This window comes from Haliaeetus albicilla, chromosome W, assembly GCF_947461875.1.
Source record: "Haliaeetus albicilla chromosome W, bHalAlb1.1, whole genome shotgun sequence".
NCBI classification, from domain to species: domain Eukaryota; kingdom Metazoa; phylum Chordata; class Aves; order Accipitriformes; family Accipitridae; genus Haliaeetus; species Haliaeetus albicilla.
The window spans coordinates 27264398-27282312 of record NC_091515.1 but is presented as its reverse complement, the minus strand read 5'-3'; the positions used below and the strand labels follow the sequence as shown (position 1 = coordinate 27282312).

General features: G+C 40.5%; 1 protein-coding gene across 1 annotated transcript in view; it reads right to left on the bottom strand.

Annotated features, from left to right (window-relative positions):
* Positions 1-17915, bottom strand: part of LOC138681748 (regulator of G-protein signaling 7-binding protein-like) — a 105760-nt gene that overhangs the window by 44380 nt on the left and 43465 nt on the right. The window contains exon 3 of the mRNA XM_069775487.1: positions 1144-1274. Within this exon, the coding sequence (XP_069631588.1) occupies positions 1144-1274 (131 nt within the window). The remainder of the gene's footprint in view (positions 1-1143; positions 1275-17915) is intronic.

The window sequence follows — 17915 nt, the reverse complement described above, 5'->3', positions numbered from 1 at the left end:
AGCAGGATTTCTACGATACAGCTATGGTAGTTTCAGCCAGAAAGGCAGTGTGGCTAAAGCAGCTGAAATACTGACATCACAGTGCTGGAAACACAGCACCAGTCAGCTGCATCAGAGATCACCTTACAGATTTCCTAGGAGCCCACCTGGGAAATGACACTTTACAGTCATCCAAAATATTTGAGAGACTCATTAGTATGAAATGTGAGGTAAACTTCCTTACTACCGTAAGTCACCTGTGTGTCCTCACACTTTCTTTGTCAGAATAGGAGGAGCAAATGCTGTGTCTGTAGTATACTCTGAGACTTCAGAGCACTTGAATTTGTGTAAAGTAAATGGCAAGCACAGTGACTTGATTAGACAGCCCCTAAAATGGTTCATTCAGGATATGCAAGTAATTTTTTGAAGCATAAATTCATAATAATGGAACAAAACAAACTCTTATGCTGCAAAGAGAACAGTAAAAAAGAAAACTTTAGTTTGAGTAACAGTTATTTAACAATGATGTATCAAACAGAAGATAGGGATTTTTAAAAGGTTTTTAAATCTTTAGGCAGCCTGTGTTATAAGTCAAGCTCCTTGTTACCTTCTATTTTAATTACTGTCCTACCAACATCCTCTGACTACTGATCATGACTGGAATTACAGTCTGGCTAGACAGATTCTCCTATGAAGAAAAACATGGACACAGGGCATCCTGGCTGTAACTCCTATAAAGCTCATAACAAAGCAAACACATGTTAGTGTTGAAACCTGACCTAAACCAAAACACCACGATATGCATGAACTGAAATTTTTCAAAACCTTTCATTTTGCAGTAGTTACTTTAATAAAATGACTAAGATAGCTTGCTCACTGATCTGACTAATGACAGCTAAAACTTTTGGTTTGGGAACACTCTTTTAAAAAAAATTTCAGTCTTCTAAACTACAAGGACATTAGTGATACATGCCTAATATGACACACTTCTGTAAGAATGATGAGAATGGAATAGAAATACAACTTTTTTTCAGTAGCTGAAAAGCTTTGGTGGTATAGTTCATTTTACAGTTTGGTGCTTTGTCTTTCATGAATATCCATGCATGCTCCAAAAGACTCTTCTTTTTTTTAAATCAGCATCTGTATATTTGTGCAATTCAATACCTTTCTGATGAAATTGCAGCGATCCTAGCAGATATATGGACTTAAGCATTTCTGTTGTGTACATTTCTAAGCAACACTGCAACTGGATGTATAATCTACAGATTTCAGGATGAATTTCACCATCTTCTGGGCTGCAATAAAAGAGAAAAATTTTAGTTAGGAATGGGACTGGGAGGACCTGAGGGTCATCAAACCCACTTCTCTACTGTTTCAAGCAATCTAATCAGAAACACTACTCACTCTAATCAGAAACAAGTCAGTTGTAGTCTTTTGGTTCTATAGTTTCTGCCTGAATTTCCTTTCCCCCCCTGTGTTTAAATTATTAGTCATGTGATACTGCACTGTGAGGAGAATGGAAGGTTCAAGAATTTTTTCAGAAGAGTAATAACAATTTTGAAAATAAAAATTGAAATCAAGAGTGTTATGGGTTTGTGTGGCGCAGGTTTTTTTTGGTAGCAAGGGAGGGGCCGCAGGGACGGCTCCTGTGAGAAGCTGCTAGAAGCTCCCCCAGCTCCAAGTCGGACCTGCCTCTGGCCCAGGCCGACCCAATCAGTGACAGTGGTAGCACCTCTGGGATAACATATTTAAGAAGGGGAACCGGTAGTGAGTAGTGAGATTGGAATGTGAGAGGAACACCTATGCAGATACCGAGGTCAGTGAGGAAGGAGGGGGAGGAGGGGTGCCTGAGGAGGTGGATGCCCCTGCAGCTTGTGGTGAGACAGCAGGCTGTCCCCCTGCAGCCCATGGAGGTGAATGGTGGAGCAGAGGCTCCTGAAGATGGCCGTGACTCCATGGGAAAGCCCGCGCTGGAGCAGTTTGTGACTGAAGATCAGCCCGCAGAAAGGACCCACGCCAGGGAAGTTTGTGAGGAACTGCAGCCCACGGAAAGGACTCACATTGGAGAAGTTCTTGAAAGACTTGTCTCCTGTGGGAGGGACCCACGGTGGAGCAGGGGAAGAGTGAGGAGTCCTCCCCCTGAGGAGGAAGGAGCAGCAGAGACAATGTGTGGCGACCTGACCCCAAGCCCCGTCCCCTGTTCCCCTGCACCGCCAGGGGGAGGGGGGAGAGAAAACCGGGAGTGGAGTTGAGCCAGGAAGGAGGGAGGGGTGGGGGGAAGGTGTTCTAAGGTTTGGTTTTACTTCCTAATATCCTTGTTTTGTTTTGATTTGTAGTAAATTAAATTGATTTTGTTTCTTCCCCAAGTTGAGCCTGTCTTTTGCCCGTGACCATAAGTGGTGAGTGATCCCTCCCAGTCCTTATCTCAACCCACAAGCCTGCCTTTATATTTTCTCCTCATCCCACCGTGGCCAGGGAGGGTGTGGGAGGAGTGACCCAGCGGCTGCGTGGTGCTTTGTTACCGGTTGGGGTTAAACCACGACAAAGAGTAATCTTACATCTCCAATTAATTGCTTAGGACACTCAGAAAATAATGTACCCAGATCCAGGAACCAATTCTCATGCCTGGTTGTAACGTTGGACATCAAATCTTACTTCTGTAGGCTGAGAATGCTGCATGGGAATAAACATACTATTTTATAAACGTAACTGTTTCTGTGAGTGCTAAAGAAGTGATTTACTCAGTCCTACCTGAGAATTAAGTTTTCAATGCCCCTTCCAAAGGTACTTTCAATAGGCAGTAAGTGGCAAGATTGAAGAGTTAGGATTTCAGCCATTTCATGTTCAGACATTCTTGCTATTGGTTTGCTACGTAATGATGTTAAATGGTAAGACAACCCCCAAAACTGGGTTTTATAACAACTAGAGAAACTTGCTTTTCTAAATAACCTGAACCTAATGGCATTTCTGAATACTACTGCTAAGAAACAAAACAAAAAAATTTCAGCACACTTTCAGATTTCTAGCCTATGAATAATATAAATGAAGCTTTCACAGTAAAAGGTTGCTAGCATTCTTTACAGTGATTGAATTTCCTGTGGTTAAACTGATACTTCAAACGACCCTCCTGTATATGAAATAAAATTAGACTTGTGGATTTCCTCACAGGCACTAAAGCAACTTACCTGATAAATTATTTGCAGCAACACTAGATTGGGCTGCTATGCTCAAATCATTTCTTAATACCAATCTAGGCCAAACACTGCAAGACAATGTCTATTTAAACTAGTAAAATAGGTTCTTTCTGACCTAAGGTAAGAGGTCATTACTTATACCTAGATCCAGGGTCCAGTCAAAATATTAAGTCCAGCTCTTTTGTCAAGAACAAAGCTTAAACACTCTATTTTAAGGAAAATCCTATCAGTTTGTGCTAATATAATTTTACTGAAGTTCAGTTCAAATGAATACTGCATACTAAAACCTGTTAATTCTTGTATTTGAGATTCTCCATTATTTCTAACAAAGGAGACCATCTATTGCCTAGAAAGCATGTACCTTCTGCCACTGATTTCAGTGACACCAAGGAAGAATATGCTCAGTCATATCCTGGGGTAAGAAAACAGACAGGGCCAGTATAAGATAGGCCCTGGTTTATTTCTGTATGTGTGGCTCAGTGGGCAGGAAAAGGGAGCAATCTCAAAGGAATATTTGATGCAAGGACTTGCCATAATCTGTCTCCAATGAGGGAGAAACTGTGTGGTTTTCCAAGGTCCTCAAGGGTTCCTGTCCCTCCAAGTGACATCAGAAATCAAATGGGACCATGAAGGTTTCACAGAATTGGCCAGAACCTTCCTAAAAGGAAAGAACAACCTTAGCACTTCCACAGCATATCAAAGAAGGCTACTGATGTTTGTACATGCCAATGAAAACTGGTAAGAATCACAGCAGTGGTAAGCTGTACAATCAAGAATGCTTAAAGAAGCAAAAAATGCAGCCAAAAAGGAAAAGAGACAGTTGGAAAAGACTGAAGATTGAAAAGCAATCATGCTGGACTTAGAAGGGACAAAGGAAGATCGATCTCACCTGCCAATCCATTGCAAAGTAGAACTCATTGAAAAGGCAGGAAATGACTGGAGTACAAATTGCAATTGCTGTGGTCTGTGTTACTTCAGGAGCAATACCATACACATGATAATAAACCTGTCTATCCTGGGAGCTCTATTTCTTTTAGCTAGACTATTATATATTCATTTCTTTTAAGCCACATCTAGTTTCACTTTTAAAGTGAAGTCTGTATTTGTTGAAAAATTATATCATACATGATATGGTCTTTCCTGCATCTTAGTGTAAATACAGAATAAAGCTACGGTGGCAGAACAAAAAGGGTTCCCTCCCCAAAACCTTAAAGATGTCTTTTCAGGCACTTGCTATAATATTTCTTCCTATTCTCAGTGATTCCAACTCTGAAAACATTTGATAGCCTTAAGTCCCTGAATATTTTTCTTGAAAAATTAGCTACCTGACAATTTTTTTTATTCAGCCAAATCCTTAACTGCATATGAAAACACATATTTGCTGGAAATGGATCAAATCTCACATTCTTTTCAAAGGATATTTTTAGTGACTGCATAAGCAGCAGTATAACAGAATAAAGAACTCTAATTCTGAAACACTGAAAATTATGCTTAGGAGATACACCACAGTGATATAACACACATACATGCACACAAAATTACTTTGGGATAAACTAAATTTGAATTTTTAAAAACTGTACCTAATTGCAGACTCCTCAGATACTTAGAGGTTCTACTTTGTATATTACAATATTTTATACTTTTTTTATCTTGCATTAAGTATCTAGTGCTTTTTATCTTGCTTTAATCCATAGTATCTAGTACTGGTTTAACGAGAGTTAAATCTTAACATTCTCTGCAGTTGTGTTTGCTGTTTCTTTCATTTTTAACCAATCTATTTGTTATATGAATTACAGCTGTTAGATCTGTGATTGCTTAGTTATTTAGAAATTGACTGTTCTCTGCATAAACAATAACCATAAATTTAACAGCATTTCTTTTCAAATTGGCAGATGGCAAGAAGGGTTTTTAATGTAATCATATTGGTATTAATCAAAGATAAAACACATATAGCTCAGATTTAAATTTAGTTTGTTTTAATATAAATCAGGAGCAGGTCTTCAGAAGTAGACTGTTATTTCTAAATCTTACCAGCATATTCAAGACCAGCATCTAGTCCTTCATTTTGTATGTACTGCTCCTAATGATTTCAACATTTTCTGTAAAAGAATTGCTACAAAATTGGATGAATCTTAGAGCAGAATAGGATGCTGATGTTTGATGCAAGAGGCAGTCTCAGGAGTAGATGTAACCTTACAGAACTCATCTAACTAAATACAGCAAAAGTACAGCACACCACATTTTCTTCCTCTGGAATAGTATTTTAACTTTTTGAACTTTGGGTCTTATATACATCTTTTTATTTCTCTGATAACTAAATTTAAGAACCATGTGATACATACTTAGATAATACACGGCCTCTTGGAGGCTTTTGCCATCCTGATTTGTCTTACCTTTTAGCTTACAGATGAGATCTTTTTATACCCCTTAGTGTCACATATTCTTACATGTGCATTGAACACTATTCCCCAGTTCAGAACCATGGAATTACTGCAGTAGATGGGGATACAGATTGTTTTTTTTCCCATTGTCTACATCACTTACTGTTGCAGCTCTTGTTTCCCCATGAGCACACATACAGTAATTTCCTTTGAGCTATCCTTACCAATAAAGGGATTACAAAAAGATTTAAGAGTGTAGAATTCCATTTACTTTCCATATTTAGCACCCAGCTCCAAAATTTAGCTCTTAAAAATCATTACTCATTTCATGTAATACTTAAGTCCTTGAGCCCCACCAACATACACACAAGCACATTCAGTTTCTGCTTGATTTTCCTAGATGCCTAAACTTTTCTTTCTGGGCAGGGTTTCCTCTGTCCTTAAGACAAGCAGTTACACAACTAGTAATGGATGAGTCATTCATTTCCCTATTCCACCTGCAGGGCATTGTGCTGTTAACATTCATGTGCAAAATGGAACCTGTACAAAATAAAGCCACCACAGATGGCAACAATGACCTTTTTCTGCTCAGTGATGAGAGCACTCTCTGACAGGGAGATACAGATCTACTCCACTTTCTTATCCGAGTATGAATCTGTTTCTTCTGAAAGCTAGGATTCTTTAACCACAAAACTCTCACTAACAAGAGTATGGAAACTTACATCATGAAAATATAATTTCCTTGTAGCAGATTTAGATAAAACTGGATTATTGTTGTGCTATTTTTCTTTGCATTGTTTCATATGTTAGAAATCCTTAGATTTTTTAAGAGTCATGGTCATTACAGGAACTTTATTTACAATGTTGAATGTATTTCTTCCTTTCTAGCTGTCACTGGCAAAAAGATTGAGGGTCTGCACACAGGTGTAAGAAAACATTATGTTCCTCATACAGCTATTTCATTTCTAAGAAGCAAAAATGGTGAAAACTTTTCTTTAAAACTTTTTTGGTCTTACTGACAGAATTTTTAATTGTGCAGACTAAGAAAGCAGCAATTATATACAAGAAGATTGGCTCATAAGCCAATTTGAATTTATCAGTGGGTTTCTATTCACAGATGAGCTGGAAGAGTATTAGAAAGCACAGTAAGAGGTATTTTAATTGACTTTTTTTTGCTGTTGTAAATCTAATATATTTTTCTTGTTAACTCATATTTCTGAATAGCATGAGAATAAGAACTAAAGGAATCTCTGATATATGCATGTTCTGACCCATTCTTGGTTTTTTTTCAAGAATATGGAGCATCTGTAATTGTACTGTAGGCAAAATTTTTCTCTCATTTGCAAAGCCAGAGTAACAGCAGTGACATCCAAGAAAAATTGTAGCGTTCGCCGCATATCAAGGTGCCACAATTAGATCACTGATCACCCCCCAGACCAGGGAAAGAGACAGATAACACACACAGTGTGAGCGCCAACTTCCGCCTTTTATTGCGCAGTCAATTCCTTTTATACTAACAAGGGTAGGTGGGATTACAGACACATCATAAGGCTGCGACTAACCCTCTAACTTTCCGTGACATCGCGAGATCTTCCGAACGCCGAACCCTACAAAAAATATTTTTAATTATCCAAAGGTTGTCCAATGAGAATTATTTCCAGGCCACTACCCTCACTGATTGTCTCAAACTGTTTAATTAGCGTTTACTTGCAATAATGACCACAAGAATTCCATTAGCTTCCAACCAAACAATTTTCTCCTATGCACGTATATAGGCCTCATTTTCATCTCTGAAAGCCACATGCTCCGATGCCAACACACATAAAGATTTATTTTATAATCCCTGATGTACATTCTGTGTGGTGGGCTTAAAATTTCCCTTCAAAGAATCATCAGTTTCACTTCTCTCTAATTTTCTATTCCTATATGTTCAGTGTCATGCCATGAGAAATGTTAAACAGGGGACTAGTACAGACATAACTTTCGGAATGCTGATTATGATATGTTTATTATTAAATAACTATATACCAAATTGGTATTTATTTACATAGAAAAGTTCATGCAAACTTGTATTATTACCCCCTAAAATCAGCTACCTCTGTTTCAGTTAGTCCAGCTGATTTCTTTATGAAGACCACTTAGATATTTAAGATAAATCTCATATAACACAATCTCATACAACTACTGTGATAAATCGTGTTGTCAGAGTTATTTAATAGCTTAAATGCAGCTGAACATACAAGAGTTAGCACAGCACCAAGCACCTGCCCATGAGCCAAAGACCTCATCCCTGGCTTCTGAGCACAGCTGCCACAAGACTGTGTGAATAGGAATTGTGCTCACTTCCTGCATCCATTGTGGAACAGAAATTTTCTTGCTTCTCCCTATCTGCTCAGGTAAGATAAAGAGGTACTGATAACCTTTAGAGGATTTGGATACATAGGTTGTGGCTTCTTGGGGATACTTCATCTGACAGGAGAGCACTACTGCCTTTCACAAGATGAATGCAATGAATGGCCCATGTAGGGAGGGACCAAAGATAGAATTTATGGAATTCTACTGCTCTGAAAAAGCCTCTTGATCTGCCAGTGAAGCTGCAAGACACACATGTTCCCATACATGAGGAAGGGGAAATGGTAAGATAGGTGTACACATGCTTAAGCAAATATTTTGCATGTAGAGTAAAGTTTATAGGTCCATACAAGCTGGCATATTGCTTAATAACTATCAGGCTTCACTCCCGCCTGATCTTCACTAGAAAACTATACTTTGATTTTCAAATAGAATTAAGAGAATGGGTTCCTTCATACAGAGATTTTTTTTGGTTTTGTTTTTAATGATAAAAACTCTGTATGAAAGAAAGCCAAATGGTTAGCTTATTACTACCAACAACCACATTTCCCATCATGAGGTCTGTAGGATTACTTGTTTGACCTAGAAACACTTGCTGATGTCTAGGGAAAACTGGATGATCATTTGGCTCTGCTTTTCCTTTTTTCTCTCTCTGCTAAATTATGCTGATAGCTGCATATTAAATACTTTCAAATATCCTGTCTCTCCCTTACTAGGAATTTCTGTAGTTATCACATGAATACTATACCACCAGGGTGCCATAAAGGGTAGAAGTCCTTATTCAAAGATGTGAATACTACTCAGTTGATGAGAAACTCGTACTGCTATGTGAGCCATACTTCTGCAGTTTGAGAGCTCTGATATCTACATGTATTAAAAGTAGTTACAAAAGAGAAAATGCTGGTTTGTTTCTTTATATAATGGTAGCTTAAGTCACACAGTTTATCAGGCTGCTATTAAAAGTAAAAGTATAATTTTTTGTAAATACAACTTAAATCTATAACACTATTATATTTTTTCATACTTTAACCATTGGTAAAATTGATGGTTTTCTTTCCATAAAATCCTGCTTTTTAAAAATCAGGTAATGTTGGTCAACTGAATATGTTTATGAAGCACTGACAAGAGGTGGAATTTACTTTCCTTATATTATCCTAAGCTGATATTTAAAATAAAACCTATAGAGGGAGCTCTTATACCAACCATATACTACCTGCTATAAGTAAGAAAGGTGAAAGCAGCACTTCGGATAATCATTTTAAAATAAAAGAATAAACATGATTAAAATGTCCCTCCTTAACATGAAAAGGTAAAGAGTGAAAACTCCATTAAAAATTTTTGATTTTTTTTCCAAAATAGTTGACAGATTATTTTATTGTACTGCCAAAATTTTGTTTAAAACTAAAAAACACTTTCAGGTTTTCCTGAATTCCCACTGGTGTCCAGCATTCATAGTTCCACTGAAATTAGTGAAACTTAAGACTGCTAAAACTGAACAAAGCTTCTGGTTTAATTCTGAATTTAACTTAAAAATTTTAGTCACACATTTACAACAGAGAAGTATTTTACTATTACTGTCAACAACATTTAAAAATACATGTTGGTGTATTGTCTATGGTTAAAAGTTATATAAAGGGTTTGATATAACTTTTTGTAAAAGTACTTTTTTAACAAATTCTATGCTTAACTCTAAGGAAAAGTATCATTTTTATTAACAGCATCGATAGTTCTAAAATATTATGAGATAAAAGAACTATCTAAACATATAATGAAGACTGTTTATTTTAGATATAAGCTTGTGATGGGTTAACCCTGGCTGGACGCCAGGTGTCCACCAAAGCCGTTCTATCACTCCCCCATCCTCAGCTGGACAGGGGAGAGAAAAATATAACAAAGAGCTTGCAGGTCGAGATAAGGACAGGAGAGATCATTCACCAATTACCGTCACAGGCAAAACAGACTCAGTTTGGGGAAAATTAACTCAATTTATTACAAATCAACCAGAGTAAGGTAATGAGAAATAAACCGAAATCTCAGAACACCTTCCCTCCACCCCTCCCTTCTTCCCGGGCACAACTTCACTCCCGGATTTCTCCACCAAGCCCCCCCAGTGGCACAGGGGGACAGGGATGGGGTTTACGGTCATCACATGTTATTTTCTGCCGCTTCACCTCCTCAGGGGGAGGGCTCATCACACTCTTCCCCTGCTCCAGCATGGGGTCCCACCCACGGGAGACAGTCCTCCACGAACTTCTCCAACGTGGGCCCTTCCCACGGGCTGCAGTTCTTCACAAACTGCTCCAGCATGGGTCCTTTCCACGGTGTGCAGTCCTTCAGGAGCACACTGCTCCAGCGTGGGTCCCCAACGGGGTCACAAGTCCTGCCAGAAAACCTGCTCCAGCGTGGGCTCCTCTCTCCACAGATCCGCAGGTCCTGCCAGGAGCCTGCTCCAGCGCGGGGTTCCCACGGGGTCACAGCCTCCTTCGGGAGCCCACCTGCTCCAGCATGGGGTCCTCCACGGGCTGCAGGTGGATATCTGCTCCACCGTGGACCTCCCTGGGCTGCAGGGGGACAGCCTGCCTCACCATGGTCTTCACCACGGGCTGCAGGGGAATCTCTGCTCTGGCGCCTGGAGCATCTCCTCCCCCTCCTTCTTCACTGACCTTGGTGTCTGCAGGGTTGTTTCTCTTACATGTTCTCACTCCTCTCTCTGGCGGCTGTTTCTCACTGTCCCAACTTTTTTTTTCCTTCTTAAAAATGTTATCACAGAGGTGTTACCACTATCGCTGATTGGCTCGGCCTTGGCTGGCGGCGGGTCTGTCTTGGAGCCGGCTGGTATGGGCTCTTGTCCTGGTTTCAGCTGGGATGTAGTTAGCTGTCTTCCTAGTAGCTGGTACAGTGCTATGTTTTGAGTTCAGTATGTGAAGAATGTTGATAACACTGATGTTTTCAGTTGTTGCTCAGTAGTGTTTAGACTACAGTCAAGGATTTTTCAGCTTCTCATGCCCAGCCAGGGCACCTGACCCAAACTGGCCAACAGTGTATTCCATACCATGTGACGTCCCATCTAGTTTAGGAACTGGGAAGTGGGGGGGGGCAGGCATTCGCCGCTTGGGGACTGGCTGGGTGTCGGTCGGTGGGTGGTGAGCAATTGCCCTGCGCATCATTTGTACATTTCAATCCTTTTATTACTACTGTTGTCATTTTATTAGTGTTATCATTATCATTATTAGTTTCTTCTTTTCTGTTCTATTAAATCGTTCTTATCTCAACCCAGGAGTTTTACTTCTTTTCCTGATTTTCTCCCCCATCCCACTGGATGGGGGGGAGTGAGTGAGCGGCTGCGTGGTGCTTAGTTGCTGGCTGGGGTTAAACCACGACAGCTCTCTCGAACACAGGGGAAGCTTCCAGCAGCTTCTTACAGAAGCCACCCCTGTAACCCCCCCCGCTACCAAAACCTTGCCACACAAAACCAATACACAGCTAAAGGAAAATAAACCTTTGGCAAATCAGAAGTGAAAATGAATTAATCAAATTCTGCTTTATGGCCCATATATGTACTTCCCATGAAAACTAATGGAAATTGGCTTGATAAGTGGTGGAAAATCACTGTCCACAAATATTACCCTGTAGGTTGTCTTTTAATTTAGTATCAGAAACACTGCAGTTTAGAAATATATAGCAGCTACAGAAATACCACAAAAAGGATCTGGATACAAGACCTACCTCGGAGATTATGGTTCTTCTGCTAGAATGAAAAATGTGACAAATACTGCAGAGGACATATGCTTAATCCCCTTAGATACTGAGGGCAAGAGGCCCCTCTGATTATGGCTCGGGTGCAACAGCCTAATAAACTTGCTTCTGCTTTTGTATCTTAAACACATAGTTTATTTCTTTATCACTTAATCTTTCATCTTTAAAGGTAACAAAAGACTTGCTGATTTATTTTGACCATAAGTAGAAAAGTCATCCAACTACAATGTTTTCTTCTAAACAGATCTTGAGAAAACATTCTTATTTGTGTTCCTCCCATCTGCTGGGTTGTGTTGTTTTTTTTCTAAAATATATGTTTCACACAAACTGCTGTCAGTTTCAGTATCATATGTTGGTTTTTTGTTCTCTACTAATGCACTGTAATATGGTGATACAACTGCTACACAACATCCCAGTCCAGCCAGAGGAAAAGCAGGGCTAGTTCTTTCTAGTAGACCTATAAATGGTTGCAATGTTGTTTTTATTAAATCAGATTGTTGTTTCAAAGCAGCTACAACAGCACTCTCAATAACAGAAGACGTGATCAGATTTTGTTTAATTAGACCAGTGTAAATCTCCAAGTACTCTCATAAGGCTGATGGAGTCACTCTGGATATATGATAATACAAGTAGAATAAAACCAAAATGCATTGACTCATATTGTAGAAACTTTTCTAACTCCCAAATTGATGGCAGTTTAGATATTTCCATGCTAGAACAGTTTAGCTAGAACTATAACAGTAGGAAATATACTTTTCTTATCCATTCAAGAAAATCTCACGGACTTCCATAGAAGGTATCTGATAAACCAAGGGCCATGTATGGTCTGCAAATTACAGTCATTTTGAATATACTGCTGCTTCCTTTTTCTGGCTGGCTCCCTCTTTCAGAAATACCTCTAAAGGAAAAAAAAATAGCATAACTTATTTTATTGAAATCTTTGACCTTTTTTTTCTGTTGAAGTTCTAAAATTCTTTTGGAAACTCACTATATATACGACAAAAACTCATATATATACAACAAAGTAACCTGCTCAGTTGATGTGGGGCGAGCAGTGGACATTGTCTACCTGGATTTCTCCAAGGCTTTTGATATGGTTTCCCACAGCCTCCTCCTAGAGAAACTGATGCGTTACAGTCTAGACAAGCGGTCCGTGCAGTGGGTGGGGAACTGGCTGACAGGCCGCACCCAGAGGGTGGTGGTAAATAGCTCCTTTGGAAACTGGCAACCTGTCACAAGTGGGGTCCCCCAGGGATCGATATTGGACCCAACGCTGTTTAATATCTACATAAGTGATCTGGATGATGGGATCAAGTGCACCCTGAAGAAGTTTGCCAATTATACCAAACTGAGTGGGGAAGTGGACACTTCAGAAGGGAGAGCCACCCTGCAGGAAGACCTGGATAGGTTGGAAGAGTGGGCTAACAAGAACCTTATGAAGTTCAACAAGGACAAGTGTAAGGTCTTGCACCTGGGAAAACATAACCCAGGAGTGCAGCACAGGCTGGGATCTACCCGGCTGGGGAGCAGCTCTGTGGAAAGGGACCTGGGGGTCCTGGTGGACAAGCAGCTCAATATGAGTGAACAGTGTGCTGCTGCGGCAAAGAAAGCCAACAGGATGCTGGACTGCATCAACAAGGGCATCACCAGCAGAGATAAAGAAGTCATTATTCCATTCTACTCAGCGCTTGTCAGGCCACACCTGGAATACTGTGTTCCTGTTTGGTCCCCGCTATGCAAAAAAGATGTGGACAGGCTGGAGAGGGTTCAGAGAAGGGCCACAAAGATAATCAATGGACTGGGAAGCTTGCCATATGAGGAAAGGCTGAGAGAACTGAGTTTGTTCAGCCTTGCAAAAAGAAGGCTTAGGGAAGACCTTATCACCATATTCCAGTATTTAAAGGGTGGCTACAAAGAAGATGGAGACTCCCTTTTTACAAGGAATCACATGGAAAAGAGGAGGGGTAATGGGTACAAGTTACTCCTGGGGAGATTCTGATTGGACACAAGAGGAATATTTTTCACAATGAGAACAATCAGCTATTGGAATAATCTTCCCCAGGGAAGCGGTGGATTCCTCAACATTGGACACTTTTAAGATTCAGCTGGACAGGGTGCTGGGCCATCTTGTCTAGACCGTGCTTTTGCCAAGAAAGGTTGGACCGGATGATCCTTGAGCTCCCTTCCAACCTGGTATTCTATGATTCTATGATTCTATAATATGAGATAATTACTACAGATGCAGTAAGCTTGCCTTTAAAATGGATTAATTAATTACTAACTAATTAATATTGTGATTCTTCCACACCCCTGACTTTATGTTATCAGGAGAACAAGTACACTGTTTTTAAGAGCTGTACATGTACTTTGCAGCATATCCAGTAGTTGCAGGTGCTATTCAGAAAACATTTTTTTGAAACGATCAGAATTACAGACTGGAATTTGCTAGATTTGTTCTCTCAGAAGCGAATTTTACTTGCTGAATTAACTCAAGCATGGGCAAGAAGTAAATTACTAGAGGATTATCCAAACTATTCCACTAGAGGACAAACCGATTACCACCACTTGGTAAAACTTCTTGAACTTGAGTCAAACAGCACTAATATAGGAAATTTTATTCAAACCCACTCCACTTTAGGTAAGACTAGGTGGATTGGGTGTAGGTGGTGTTGGGGAATTTTTATGGTACTCCTCGAGGTGAATTAATCACATGTTTGTGCTTAAATATAAAAGAAAAATTTAATGAACAATGCATTGGGCAGAGTCCTACTGCAATAAGTGGTTCTACATGGACTCTGCAAAGATGCGTCACAAGCACATTCCTTATATACACTGGCACCAGCACCAATCCCCTGAGCGGTTGCATGGGGCACCTCAGCCTGGCCCTGGGTCCATCCCCCAGCTCTGCTGCCCAAAGGTGGCCCCTGAGCACTCTGTCATTCTGTCTCTGGCATTCCTGCATCCAGCCAGTTTAACCCCTTCTGCAGTTGGGCCTTCTTGCCCTCGGTGCCAGATCATTTCTTGGTCACAAATTACCACTGCTGAGCAGTTACAATTTGAATTTCCCCTTCAGTGGCAAGGTTTTGGTAGCAGTGGGAGCTAGAGGGTGGCCTCTGTGAGAGGAGGTGAGGGGCTGCCCTGTGCTGGATGCAGCCAGTTCCAGCCAGCTCTGAAATGGACACATGGCAGAACGCAGCTGAGCCCATCAGCCAAGTGTGTGGCACCTTTTTGAAAACTTATTTAAAAAAGGGCAGAAAATGTCACAGGGAGAGAGGAAGAGGGAACAAAAAGAGTGAGAAACAAGAGAGGGAACATCAAGGTCAGAGAAAGAAGGAGGTTCCCCATGGCAGAGCAGATACTCCCTGCAGCCCATGGAGAGGAACACACCAGAGCAGATGGATATTCCCAAAAGAACTGCCACCTGTGGAGAGCCCATGCTGGAGCAGATTTTCCTGACAGGACTGCAGCCTGTGAAGGAGCCCACGCTAGAGCAGAGGAAAAGTGTGAGGAGGAAGAAGAGGCAGATAGGAGCTGTTATGAACTGATTGTAACCCCCCCATTCCCCATCTTCCCTGCACTGCTCTGGGGGTAGGTAGAGGAGTCTGGAGTGAAGTTGAGCATGGGAAAGGGGGAGAAAAGGTGTTGTTTTAGTGTTTGTCTTCCTACTACCTGAATTAGTAATTATTTTAATTGGCAATAAATTAGGTTAATCTTCCCCAAGTCAAGCCTGTTTTGCCCGTGACAGTAGTTGGTAAGCAATGTCCCTGTCTTTATCCTGACCCACAAGCTTTCTCATTCCTGTTCTTCTTATTTTCTCCCCATGTCCCACTGAGGGGGGAGTGAGCAAGCAGTTGGGTGGGAGTTTGGCTGTTGGCCAAGGCTAACCCTCCACACTAGCTAAGCTTAAAATCCCTGACAGGATACTTCTAAGCACTCTGAATTTCAAGTGAAACTGCACGTGTCTAATTATGCTTTTGAGTTACTATAACATTTTCAAAAAATAAATGCAGGGCTTGACCACCACACCTTTGCAGAAACTCTAAGTCTGCTTTCCATCATTCTTTTCTTCAGCTGACTGTCCCTTGCCTTTACTTTAGGGAAATCCATAAGACCTCTGCACTAGCCAAAGATGAGCTGAACAGGACCTTTCTCTCTGCACATTATCAGGCTCCCTATTGAGAAGAGGTGGTGTCAAGTTAGATGAAAGAAAACTTTGGGTGAGCTCTCAAGTCAGCCTTGCTTAGGTCTAGCCTCAGCTGGACAAAAAATCTGACTCACAGCCTCACTGCCTCAAATATGATAGGCAGTACTAAATAATAGATAAACCCAAACCACAGCACAGACCTTCCAGAAAAGATCTGTGCTAACCAAGAAGGGGGCAGTCAGATTAATTGGATATGCAACAATTTTTAAGTTTCCCAAAGAAATTCCTGTTCAGCACCCTGCCTTGTCAGCATCTGCAAGTTGTTCTCAAATGAGTTTCTTTGATAAAAAAGGAGTGAGAGCACAGACAGGTCTGTGCCAGCCAACAGGCTGAAGCCCAGTATACCTCCATATTGCTTCTTAACTTGACTGCAGACATCAGAAACTCATGCTGCCTATGGATTTTCCCTTAGATTTTAATTAAGCTTCTAAGTTCTTTAAAATGTCCCTTAATTACTTACTACTCACTAATAAATTATTTATAAACTCTAGCTTTCAAAAGTCTGCAAAATTTAAATGGTAAGAATTCATATCTACACTCCTATATAGTTCCTTTGGTTAATAGTTGGAAAGAGAATGTTTGAAAACTATCAAAACAAGTATCTCGTGCAGGATAATCTATGAAATTTGTTCTGATCTGTGTGGACAAATAGGGTCAGACTTCCCAGAAAGGCTTGAAAATGAATGAAATACTTTGGGTATTTGCTATTGTAGGATCTAGATCATAACAAACTACTAACATATGGGGTTTGGAAGGAACTCTGCTGCAGGCAAGTGATGCCATCTGCTGTTGACTATCCACAGAGTTGTCTTGGTTTAACCCCAGCCAGCAACTAAGCACCACGCAGCTGCTCACTCACTCCCCACCCACCCAGTGGGATGGGGGAGAAAATCAGGGAAAAGAAGTAAAACTCGTGGGTTGAGATAAGAATGGTTTAATAGAACAGAAAAGAAGAAACTAATAATGATAATGATAACACTAATAAAGCAACAGCAGTAATGAAAAAAGGATTGGAATGTACAAATGATGCGCAGTGCAATTGCTCAGCACCCGCTGATCAACGCCCAGTTAATCCCTGAGCCGCGATCCCCCCACCCCCACTCCCCCCAGTTTATATACTAGATGTGACGTCACATGGTATGGAATACCCCATTGGCCACTTTGGGTCAGCTGCCCTGTTTAAAAGGAACTAGGCCTTAAGCCTTATTGTTTCTAAGACTATTCAGGAACTAGGCCTTAAGCCTTATTGTTTCTAAGACTATTCATATTAGACATATAACTAATGATTAGAAATTGTTTTAGATATGATTAATAGAATGCAGGTGCTTATAAAACAAAATGCATAAGCTGCTTATTTGTCCTATGTGTCTCCCCCTCCATGGCTGGCTTGAAACCCAGTCAAGCTGAATCAACAGAAGAAGGATCATACATCTTAGACCTAAGACATGGGAGTAAGTGATTAACTTTAGAACAAGATAAATTAATAGAATAGCCTGAGCGATTTTCAGAAATTCAAAGGTAATCTTTGATGCATAAGAAGATAAGTGATCGTGGTGACCCAAGACCTTCTGCCTACAACCACTAACTTCAGAAGAACTGGGACACGAGAATTGATGAGATAAATTGATGAATGATAATGACATGGGAACTGAGATCGACTGGAAAATTATGAAGACTTTGGACTGGGACAATGGGTGGTAAAAAAGTATATAAGATTGGGAAATTTTTGGAAGGTTGCCATTCACTGCGGTGGTGGCCCAACCCTGAGCTGTTAATAAAGCAAACCTAGAGAAACCCACGTTTGAAAATTCTTTAACACCTGGCTGTGTCCTGTGCCAACTTCTTGTGCCCCTCCAGCTTTCTCGCTGGCTGGACATGAGAAGCTGAAAAATCCTTGACTTGAGACTAAACATTACTTAATAACAACTGAAAACATCAGTGTTGTCAACATTCTTCTCATACTGAACTCAAAACATAGCACTGTACCAGCTGCTAGGAAGACAATTAACTCTATCCCAGCTGAAACCAGGACAACAGGACACTAAACCA